Source organism: Rhea pennata, chromosome Z (genome assembly GCF_028389875.1).
Source record: "Rhea pennata isolate bPtePen1 chromosome Z, bPtePen1.pri, whole genome shotgun sequence".
NCBI classification, from domain to species: Eukaryota; Metazoa; Chordata; class Aves; order Rheiformes; family Rheidae; genus Rhea; species Rhea pennata.
The window spans coordinates 23,432,292-23,444,603 of record NC_084702.1 but is presented as its reverse complement, the minus strand read 5'-3'; the positions used below and the strand labels follow the sequence as shown (position 1 = coordinate 23,444,603).

Here is a 12,312-nt window from a genome sequence, read left to right as displayed (position 1 = left end):
ACATGCAATAAGGACTATGGAGGGTCCTCACGCTACCAAAGCCCACCATAGAGCCAGGCAACAAATGGAGATAGAAACAAAAACAACTTGAGGAGAAAAGCCAAGGAGAAGCTACTATGAATGCCATGATTTGGTTATTTAGTAGTGAACTTCTTTCCAGGCAGAACAAATGTAGGCATGAAAGAAGAGACCAAAGAAGAGACAAACACACTGAAGATGTCAGTCCACATTTTTCTTACAGTCAAATCAGCCACAATTTATTTCTGAGTCCTTGCTGCTATGATTTTCACACTTAATAATCAAAACTCAACCCTACAAGTAAGGGACACATCTTCCACATGAAGAATTGTTTACCAAAAGAAGACTTATAGGAAAACTGGTGCATATATATCTGAAAACCTCTGGATGTTCAATAACTGGAAACTTACAGAAAATCATGATTCTGTAAGAAAAGTCTTAATTGTATATAGGAGATGGAACTATTTTCTTTACAAAGCTGGAAGCTGGAACAAGTAGAACATCTACTTTTTAACCTAAAAAGTTTTTGTTTTACTTCTAGGCAAAATAAATGGGTTTGTAAACAAAGACTGGAAAATGCAAAAGAATATGGATTGTGCATTTGGGGAAGCTCTCCTGTACGGGAGAAATTAGAAATTCTGAGTCAGTGGCACATTAATTTGCATCCAGAGCTCATGCTGGTGTCAGATTGAAGGCATCTGCTTTTGCCAAGAGCTGAACTCTGACACCTGTTAAGGTGCAGTATACTGTTTATTGTAATACTGTAATAATACCTTAAAAACACTGCAAATTTTTAGCAAGTGTACACAGAGCTATCTTCTAAACAGAAACAACAACAACAACAAAAAGTCTGTTGTCAGCAAGGCTTCTCAGTTTCATGTCAGAATACCGCAATCATCTTGTTTACTGAAATTACCTTGTAATGACACCATCCAGTTGGTTAGCTAACTGTGAAACACATGCAGATACACTTAGGAAAAAAGCTTGTTGCTTTTCTCCCTTTTCATAGGAAAACAGGAAATCTTGTTAGAAGTCTCATCCTTGGTGTGAATGTATATTCTATTTTGAGAAGAACGATATTTACTGTCCTTACGCTGAAGTGAGGAGAAAAGCCATTCTCTGACCCTTTTCAAATCAGCACACTCCAACACATTTAGTTAGAAAATAGGTTCAAGTTTTTTCTCTTGAGTAGAAAATAAAATCTTCATTTTTCAAAGACTTTTAAAAATGTTCTCGTGGACATAAGATGCAAAAGAAATTCATCCAAAAATTTAAACATATGTAGAGGTTACAATTTGCAAATATAAAGCACTGAGTGTTGGGCAAAGTTCTTCAGTAGGAACAATCAAATAAGACTAATCTTTCACAAATTTGTAGAACACCACAATTCTTACATATTTCAATCTAAGGAGGAGATGTGGAAGATCCCATTAACTTGCTAAGGAAGCAAAGAGAAAATCAAAGAGATCCCATTAACTTGCTAAGGAATCAAAGAGAAAAAACTTACACCTTGTCTAGAAACTAGCATAACCTGGCAGGACTATCTTAAAACAAACAGACACAAAACTCACCAAAGCCACCTGGAATCCTCCAAGCCTTCCTAAACTTTACTTGCTATTTCTGTCCTTCACCATATTTTATTCATATTGAACTGTAAATAGTCACTGAAAAGCATGAGAGGTGACATAAAACTGAAGAACTCTATTTTAATCATGAAAAAATAAAGATGCATCATCACAATGGATCTACTTGCAAGTCTGCCTGCAAGACAGGCAGGAGTATGCAATTTCCTTGTCAAGCCAATATATAGCCTTTGAAGAATGACAAAACCCACACCAGTTAGTAAGAATTGACCAAAGCTAAAGTTTGGGCTTTGTTTTGTTTGCTTGTTTGTTTCTCTGTTTTTCCTCCACTGTGAAGACCAGATCTTGTAGGAATTTAAACAAAACTAGCAGCTTCTTTCAGGTGGGCCAAAATAATGTAATACAGAAACAATAAATCAAAACAAAGCCGCTTAGTCTCCCCTGCTGAGAGTTATAATAAAAACAGACTTTACGAGTTGGATGTCAAACACGCTTCCCTGTAGCACATCCCACAAAATATTTACCCCCTAAATAACTGCGTTTGCAATGTCCAGTGAGTTTGAACAATGTAATACAAGCTTTTGAAAAAAATACAGCTTTTTGCATCGTGAATTTTGATCTTCAAAAGTTTCTGTTTACAGAAGTTAGTCAAAAAAATGTCTTGCAAGGCAAATGGACAGTAAAACTATTGTTCTAGGCCATAATACAACACCAACTATTGCAGACAGTATATCCTGGCTACACATAAATGTGAATAGGTACTCCTATGGCACTCCTTAAGTAAATGCTTTAATTTGTCTAATATTTTAATAATGTAGGAATATTAAATCACCTCCAAAACCCAAACTTGCATTTCAGTTTATAAATACCATATGCAGCGGGAACAAAAGGTAGGTCAAATACTAGTGACAGCAGAATTTTACAATATTTTTCTGATGATACTGAAAAACATCAAACTACAGGCCTGAAATAAACAGTATGTATGGCTGACCCTCTAAATGCTCTGGCTGTCTTTCAAGGGAAGTGAGAATCAGTGCTACTCAATCTAACTGCAGACTTATGTATCAGTAAACATCAAAACAAGCATATTAATTTCATGGAGGTGAACAAACCTATACTTCTTTGCAGTTGCCAATTAAAATGGTAAGACCTATCATTTTTGACAGGTATGTCTGGCCTGACATACACATTTAGTTGAACAGAGACAGTGTAAACAATCACACTTTAGGAACTTTATCAGGATTACAAAATCCTGAGCAATCACAGTCAAATTCACTGGGCAGCACGAGTCAACATGTATGAGCTCTGGGACGAATCCACACGTGGGGTTTATTCCATGATGCTCCACTGGATACTCCTCACCAGAAATCAAGGTCATGAATTGAGACTTATAAGGATGAGTATGGAAGACAAAAAGCAGCAGGCAGAGGGAGAAATTCACACCCTGTAACATTTGCTTATATGTTAAATAAGTACTATTATCACTAGAGTTTCACAGGCACATCTGTGTATTTAATTGAGTAATAATTTAAAAATATACTTCCCCTTCCCTCCCCCCCCCAAAACAAACAAAAACCCCCACAAACACCCATGCAAACACTTAAACCAAAAAAAAAAAAAAAAAAAAACCCAGAACTTCTTTTAGGTTTTATCTTCTATTCAACAACCAAACTGTTCCCTGAAACATTCGGCTAAATCATTCTAAAGCTTAATTTTTCACCAAGAGAAACACCCACATACTTTTTCCTGATCTCCAGAAAGTACTATATGCAGATTGGATCTGTTTAACTCAGTAAGCACAGATGGAGACATTCCTACTTCAGTATATATGCAGAGATCTCCCCAGCAAAGCTCACAGCAGCCTAGGGGGTTGCTTTTAAAAAGTACTGAAGAGAAACAACCCCCAACTCCCTCCGTTCGGACTACAACATCAAGAGAGGCGACTCTGTTCTCACAGCATACAGATCAAAGGATACGTGAAAGACCATCAAATTAGGAAACAGAAAAATGATATCTCACTGTTTAAACCAATGTCAGTTGACAGAAGTTTATGATAATGCTGCAGACTGCCTTATGATGCTGGAGTTTGTTTTAAGGGAAGATACTGCAGATAGCTAAAGTATGAGGCAATATTGTACAGTTTATGACGGTGCAACTTATGGGAAGGCTTCAGGTAGTATTATTTTTGCACTTTTAACAGTGAGCTAGGCAGGGAAAAAAATCCGTAAAAAAAAGTCATATATACTTGCTGGTGAAGGACATTCCTGAGATAATATTCGTTTACAGTGCCGCCAACTCCTGTTACCTAACAATTGCTAATGCCAATTACCTCACAGTAAAGTTGGATAATATCACAAATACTGGAAGAACCTTAGACCTACATGGGCCTACTGCAAGCAGAACATTAAAAAGAAAAATTAAATAAGTTTTCTATTTTTCTGAAATGGTGAGCCGCTTGACAAGAATATGGTACCACAGTTGGATTGTGTGGGTAAGTACACGCTTAGGTACAATATTTTTAAGATAAGAAGAAAATACTTCTCCCTGTGAGAGAATACAGACTCTTTCCACAGCACTAGTTTATTTCCACACCTTAGGAAATGGGAACAGAAATTATCCGTGTAGTTGCATAGTAATTTCCATTCATGGGCAAGGCACCCTACCAAGATGAGTGAACATCACTGTAGGTCTTTGCAGACTGAGAATCCAAGTCACTGGACATTGCTTATAACACGACCACTTAACTGAGAAACAGCTTTATAAAACATAAAAGCCAGCTGTCATTCAACAGACAAGTATGCCAGTGTTTATTGAATAACATATATTACATGATGTTTGTCTTTTTTCTTTTTATTTCCCTTTTGTAAAGTTCCTCTTGTGCTGAAAAATATGGCCATCCTCACCTGCACCTTATCCTTTCATTCACTTTTGCCACTCGCTCTTCACACTGCCTCACTAACTTCTCAAGTCTCCTCCAGCTTTTCCAAGTCTGAAGAGCAACGTGGTTAAAAAACAAACTAACAAACAACCCCCCCCCCCCCAAAAAAAAAAAACTCCCATAGCTCCATACAACCAGCTGGCAACCTGCAGAAGTGCTCCTGGTTAGCTATGTGCCTGTGACTGCTGCTCAGCCTCCTTTTGCTTTAGGCTAAATCCATAAATGATGCTGTGTTACCTACCGAGGGGTTATGCCAGCTGCCATCTGTACCATGTTAGGATTACCTGCACCCTCCTCACGCGCCACAGCCTCAGGAGCAGGAGCAGGCTCTGGCTCAGCAAGTCCCCTCTGCTAAACCATGCTTGCATCAAGCCCCCCAAACAGGGCTAACCCGGCCCCGGCACGGTGAGTTCCTCACCTCTACCAGACGAGTGCTGTGCACCCTCAAGCAGACAAGGTGCTGAGCTCCTTTTCTGTATCAAATCCTGTTTTCCCCTCCTTGGAAAACAATTACATCCATGTCTAATAGAAACAGAGGTATTTCAGAGAAGCTAAGGTTAAAAACAATATGCGTGCCTCGAGGTAGTCAGATGTATTACTACTCTTTTCAATCAGGCAAATAACAGCATCTGCCTTCTCACTGGTATGTGTGCATAATGCTCATTAGCATTAATGGGAGTCAAGAAGCTGTAGAGATACAGCATGCAGGATAATCATCCTGCATTACCATAAAACACAGGTTTCTTACTGGTTACAAGGAAGTTCTTGTATTTTCTGTACTTTATGCCAGGACACTTTGAAGGGCCGGGAAAAAAACCTGGCAAAGAGGATGCCAAGCTATAATTCTATTAACTTCAAGTAGAACTTCATAGTCCATCACATATTTAAAGACTGAAAGCAGGCTCACATTTGTAAACAAATCACTAATTCAGGCTTTGTTAAAAAGCCTGCTCTGGGCTTGCCATTTATCAGAGACAAACTGAAATGTGATGAGTTCTGCATTTTGTAATATTCAAAAGCTCCAGTGAGATAAATATAAGGCATCTACCACTCAGTTTGTCACAGTAGGGTATTCAGTTTATTTATTTATTTATTCATTCTCTGGCAGCTTTTTTTATGATAAGATTGAAGTTCCTCATATGTACCATAAGAGCATACATACCATTTAAACTGCATATATTACTTAATGCCATCAACAAGGACGGACCTTGCTGCACAGGTGCAGAAAGTACAGCTGAGAATGAAGCTGCAAGTACCCAGAATCATCTAGTGGAAATCAGTATGATACCAAATATGCTTAGCAGCTCTCTTAAAGCCTAACAGAAAGCCCTTTCGCTATGACATGGAAGCTAATCTTTGCAAATCTGACATGCTTAGACTGTGACATGAACCAGAGCTTGGTAGAGAGAAGAAAATTAGTTTCTAAGCCCTAGGGAACTTGGCAGAAAAGGTCAGAGCAAGACCAGGAAGGATGTTGGACGCAAGGGCTGACTCACCAGCCCCCACGGCAGCTCTTCTGGCTTGCAGGCAAGATCTTCTGTTTTGACACAGGAAATGGAGAAACTGCACGTCTGTCAGTACTGCTGCAAGGCCTGGTGCACAAGGGGCACCTGCTGACTGGGGTCCTGCATGCAAACCTGGGGTGCAGGCCCTGCAGCTCCATTCTCGTTTTATAACATAATGATGTGTAAGGTAATTGTATAATTGAAAACAGGCTCCTTTTTTTTTTTTTTTTTTTTTCCTTTTTGACTGAGACCTATCTGGACATTAGTAAGTCTGAATATGCACTTGAAGGATAGACCTGCTAAAACCTTATTTTGTTTTAGGATGATTTTTGAATTCCTCTACAGGAAAAAAAAATCATAGACCTACTCACATAAGTAGCTCTTTCATACAAGTAACTTGTACAAGGGAAAGAGTATTTGAAAAGTTTTATTGGCAGTAAAAAGGTATCCAGTCAACCATGCAATTTTCCTTTTCTCACTGATGCTAATGCAAAAACTTTGTGGAGTTTTATTTGAGGCTTACAGAACATACAAAAAAAAATAAAACTCTATAACCTGATTTTTAGCAAAGATTAAATTTGGCGCAAGACCGTGGAACATTATAGTCATACCATCATAAATTGGACAAAACTGACAGAAGCTGAATGGAAGGAGCTCTATTTCTACTAGCATTTATTACTTGGCAGTTTTGTTTCTTAGAATTTGTATGAGGCATTTTTGGACAACTCGTGGTGGTCTGTAATTAAAACTTTGGTTTTGTTACACCACAAACCATATCTCCCTTCAATTTTTTATAGCAAAATAAAGGCCTGTGGAAGATGCTCTGTCAGCAAGGCTTATTTCTACTTACTGAAGAAGTTTTATATCACTTTGATCAAGTAACCCTGCACATTATATTACTTCTTACAAATTGCAATTGGTCAAATTACAATGGGGAGAAAAAAAAATACTACTGCCCCATTACTGTTTGTAAACTTGATCATTTTGGACAATAGAGTTTAAAGCAAACATCTACATCTCAGCACATAGACAAGCTTTTCAAATGTATATAGAGTGTGTAGCACTGGATTCAAAATAGGGAAATTCAAGATACCTGAGTTTCCAACAGTTACTCTCCCTGACAAGAACAGATAAAGAAATGACTATGTTGTGATTCGACATATGGCAGAGAGCCTCATGCAGGTAAGACCACACCACATGGCACCATTTGCCACCACATGCTTCCTTTCAGTCACAGCAGGTAGAGGCCAGGTACACAAAGATCATCAAGACCAACAAGACTTACTAGCTTGGGCATGGTTTTGGGTAGATGTGGTTACAATATCTTCAAACACAGCTCAACACACACCCAAGCTCACTCTCAAGTGTCTGCACAACTTTCCCTGACTCTCTCCCACTTTTCTCCTTCCCAGATTAAGAACAGACAGGTGTAATCACAGCCACTGGGGAAGGTCTGCAGATACTCACTTGAGGGAATGGTCATTTCAAAATAAACATTCAGCTCTGCACATTTAAAATAAAGATCAACTTGAAAGTAATTCCCTTTTACTAACACAAAGTTATGTAAAATTTTAGTCTTGTTTGATCTGTAGCTTTTTCATGGTGCAGACAAGTTACAACATGTATTTCCTATTCTGATCTTACTGTAGCTTGGTTTGTAGCACAGAATAAAGTGAGAAAACAGGAAGAAAACTTTTAATGTCCAATTCAGTTTTGTAACACAATAAAAAATTCAAAGTATACCTTAACACCTAAACTGTCTTCAATCATTTTATTTTTTGACCACAATGCAAAATAAGTATGAAATATGATGGGCTTATGGCACTCCTCCTTCACTAGAGATACACAGCACGGAGCTAGAAACTTTCCCTTCTGCTTTAGCTCTCACAGAGCTAAGAGTCTCACATTGCCAGACTCTTAGCAGAAGATGCTGGTGGGGAGTCCTCTGCCACACACACAGCCTTTACCTGCTACAGAAGAGCATGGTTTCATCACGTTGACAGTGCTCATCTACATTCAAGGAAGAAGAAGAAATTGTAGTTGCCAAGGAAGCTGCTTCAAACAGTGATGGAGTACTGGGCACTAGATCCGGCCGGTGCCGTGAACTTAGCACTGCATAGGCAAAAATAAAGAAGAGTATTAACAGATCACTTCAAAATGGATCCAAAGATCTTTATGGAGTCATGCTGTTCTCTCAACGGTTTTCCTGTGGCTTCTTAACAGGGTTGAATTGATGAGCTGTAATATTCACGTGCACACGCCTGCTTTCTTTCTCACTATAGGGCAAATTTCAGCTGCTGGGCAGTATATTTAGCAGCATACAGAGCCATGCAAGGGTGCATCTTAAAGAGTGGTATGAATATCTGCTGAATTCTTCAAGTATCAGGACTGGTCTCACACTACTGGGGCCTGGTTTTCAGGTGGGATTAGGCAGTTGGTTCTCCTTTGAGCCTGGCTGCAGACTAACTTTGAAAGAGGCAGAGTCTGCATTACTTCCAGAGACTCTGGGAATGATGAACTGAGCTTCATAGCACGTTGCAGCACATGTCTGTTCAGAAGGCAGAGAAATAGTAGCACTGGCTCTGCCCATAATCTGTTACCTGCACTGCACAAACTATTTTAGGATCTCCTGAAAACAAGATGACAATTAAGATCATTTCGTAACCTTGACCGAGTGCCCCTTGCTCCTGGAGGCCCATTCTGCCATGCCAGATTAACAGTTCACTCCAGGAGTAGTTACGAAGAATAACCTCACGCAGAAGTTTCAAAAGATCAGCCAGACTGTAAGCCTTTTATTCAGGGCTTATACTAAATTCCTTTAAAAACATCATTTAGGCTTATTGATTCCAAGGACATTACCTTCCTCATCAAGGCTGGAATAGCTCTGCCCCTCAGTAAGGATGCCACGCTTCTCATCCCTCCACTCTTGACTGACTGCACATACTATCTCTTGTGATGTTGCCTTCAGGGCTGCGATTGAATTGCACCGTTTCTTGGAAGGAGAAGTCTTTAAAGCTGCATCATCAAATGAAAGCAATCAGCACAGCTGCTGAATGATGTCATCCTATCATCTTTCATAGGATATACCATTTTTAAATGGAACAGAAAAGGAGGTTAACTGTAAAGCTAGAGTTTCTGAATATACACCAAGAACACATCAGATATAAATGCATTTATGAAATATTAGTTTAAAACTAGAGCCACTGGCATCAGTGTCTCAGCTGTAAATAAACTAATTTTTATATTTTCTTAAGGGTTTTTTTATTGTTCATTAGATGAAATATCAGGCCAGTTAACCAATTTTGACATTACTAAGTTACAAATCTCCCAAGGAGTATTGGCCCATGTAATCAAAGACAGTGGTATAGAAAGAAAAGCAGAAGACAGGAAAACTGAAAGATGTTTTGCAGTATTACGACAGGTTAAGATTGAGCAGTGGACTACTGCTATGTAATGATGTATGTGCTCTCCACAGGATTTCCAGTCCAGTGGCACATGTCAAACATCACCTTTGGATAAAATAAACACTTTGAAAATGTTGATGGCTTATACTCAGCTATGAGCACTTCTCCTATAACTTTTACTAGGGTCTGCGTACGTACAGTGGCATCTTGGGTGAAACACTGTGGCGTGACCACTGCTGCTGCTACTGATCTATGACCACTAGTTTGTAACTCTTCTTTCAAAGGAATGCAAACTGCCTCATGTACTGTTTTCAATTGCCAAATGTTAACCTCTAAGCAATGTTACCAGATGAACTGCAACAGTTGACACTGTGCTCCACAACAAAATGCAAATTAAAAGCATCACAAACAGTTGGCTAAAAACTGACATATGCTTGGAAAATGATTCAGATGCATACCTCCAATATACTGTTAAAAAATGATGTAGTAGATAAGTCTTGGCCTCTGACTAAGGCTGAATCTGCTTATTATGTTTTTATTGTTATTCATGGAGCCTTTTTCTGTGCTTTAAGGGAAAAGCATACATTCGGAACAAAGCTTAAGAGTTCAAATTGAAATGCTGGACTCAAAGATTAAAAGCAGTGTTCCTGAAGACAAGGACACTCCTATTCTTTATTTTTCAAAAGAATGATATGAATTTGTACTATTAATCCCCCCTCAAAAAGTAGATAATCTTGTATGCAGAGCAGATCAATAAAAGTGGGATATTAAAACAAGTCAATAGTCTCGAAAAAGGAGACAGACAAATTTTAGACAGACAAATTTGAGACAGACATGGAGCTACTGGAGAGAGTCCAGCGCAGCGCTACAAAGATGATCAGAGGGCTGGAGCACCTGCCCTGTGAGGAACGGCTGTGAGAGCTGGGCCTCTTCAGCCTGGGGAAGAGAAGACTGAGGGGGGATCTGATCAGTGTGTACAAGTACCTGAAGGGAGGGTGTCAAGGGGACGGGGACAAACTCTTTTCAGTTTTCCCATGTGACAGGAAAAGAGGCAATGGGCAGAAATTGAAGCACAGGAAGCACAGCCTGAACGTGAGGGGGAATTTCTTCCCTGTGGGAGTGATGGAGCACCGGACCAGGTTGCCCAGAGAGGTTGTGGAGTCTCCTTCTCTGGAGATCTTCAAGGCCCGCCTGGATGCAACCCTGTTTACCATGCTCTAGGTGACCCTGCTGAGCAGGGAGGTTGGACTAGATGATCTCCAGAGGTCCCTTCCAAACTTACTGATTCTACGATTCTATGAAATTAAGTTCAGAGAAGAAATTGGGCAACATTCTTTATTGTACACTGTGGTTTTAAACATCAGAAAGAGTTGCATCTTGTGTTGACATCAAACTAGAATCCAAAAATCGAAAAAATGGGAGGGAAAAAAAAAGACTCAAAGTTCAGGAAACACATACAGTTGCAAAAGTAATAGATCTCATTCTATAGACCAGAGTATTAAGCTGTCTATTTCCTGCTCCCTATCAGTGCAGAAGAGTTCCAGAAGGAAATGCCTGAGAGTACTGTTTTAGACAAAGGAGCTCCTACCACTTCTTTGGAAAAAGACCATTGTTCCATGGCTTAAGAGATCTCAGTCTCAGGAGGCTGTTTCTTCCTTTCAGCTGAATTTTATCTCATTATTTAGCACACTTTTTTATCACAATAATTCAGTTCCTTTTATTTTGATATTAATCACCATGTTGTGTCCCAAAATGTTAATTATAATCATAAGCTTTACACTATGTGGCTTAACTTCTCTCTAAGATGTTAGTGCTAAGTAAGTTGATACTTCGTGCCAGTATTTGTTGTCATTTTCCTCTTCCTTTAAATCTGATTTGACATTTTTCTTACTCTATGTAATTAATGGTAATGTTGAAATAGACCAGCCTAACACCAGGCAAGAAGGTGTTTGCAGAACACTTTCCATCAGTTTGACACAATGCCAGTTTGAGCCAATGTCCATTCAACACTTCAACATTGGTATCCAAACCAAACGTAGTTACAAAGGATAGGAATGTCACATTGCTAACTAGCATCCATTTTAGAGTATATGTTCCTCTATCAGTTACGTGGCTCTAACCAGTCAATGCATGTATATTTGTCAAGAACTGTACTTTATAAAAAGCTGTGAAACTCACAGAACAATTTTCTAGAGGGTGTCAGAAATGTACCTTTGCTTACAAAACCTAAGAAGTGCAATCTCAGTACCTTTAACATAGATGCATTTAACATTAACAAACTGGTCTGTTTCTTTTATACTCTCATAACTGTTGGAAAAACTTCATTGCTCAGGTAACGAGAGCAGCTTTCCCCACAGAGCAGCCTAGGACACAGTGAAATCCAACCACTCCCCTTGCCTCGCTGCTATGTTCATCCTACTCCCTACAGCCTTCCTTACGACACGCACACCAAAGGCATCTCAGAGGTCACCACCGTTCCCCTCTGCACCTGCGGTGCTTTAACCCAGATTTCCTTTCACTAGCATGACCAATCTGGACAGAAATTATCTATTAATTCACTAACATTTCTAAAACTCTCCAAAAGTTATAGCTCCCTGACTAGCTGTCATCATACATACATGGAATCACTAATTAGGGTTAATTCCATTTTTACTCTTTTTCTTTAAAAGATTCCCCCATTCTCGTTAACAGATCTAATTTCTTATTTTTTTTCAGTTGGGTTACTCTCAGCCTTCTTCTTTCATCAATATACCCCTATTTTTCTTCATCTTATTTAGAAACTTCATTAAGTACTTCATTACTTATCTATTCTTCTAATTTCTTGTTCTTTTTAGTTATCACAGTTTTCTCTCTCTTTTTTGCTC

General features: G+C 39.0%; 1 protein-coding gene across 1 annotated transcript in view; it reads right to left on the bottom strand.

Annotated features, from left to right (window-relative positions):
• Window positions 1-12,312, bottom strand: part of PIP5K1B (phosphatidylinositol-4-phosphate 5-kinase type 1 beta) — a 56,652-nt gene that overhangs the window by 9,632 nt on the left and 34,708 nt on the right. The window contains exons 10-11 of the mRNA XM_062599785.1: window positions 8,904-9,059; window positions 8,012-8,156 (exon numbers count right to left, since the gene is read on the bottom strand). Of these exons, the coding sequence (XP_062455769.1) occupies window positions 8,012-8,156; window positions 8,904-9,059 (301 nt within the window). The remainder of the gene's footprint in view (window positions 1-8,011; window positions 8,157-8,903; window positions 9,060-12,312) is intronic.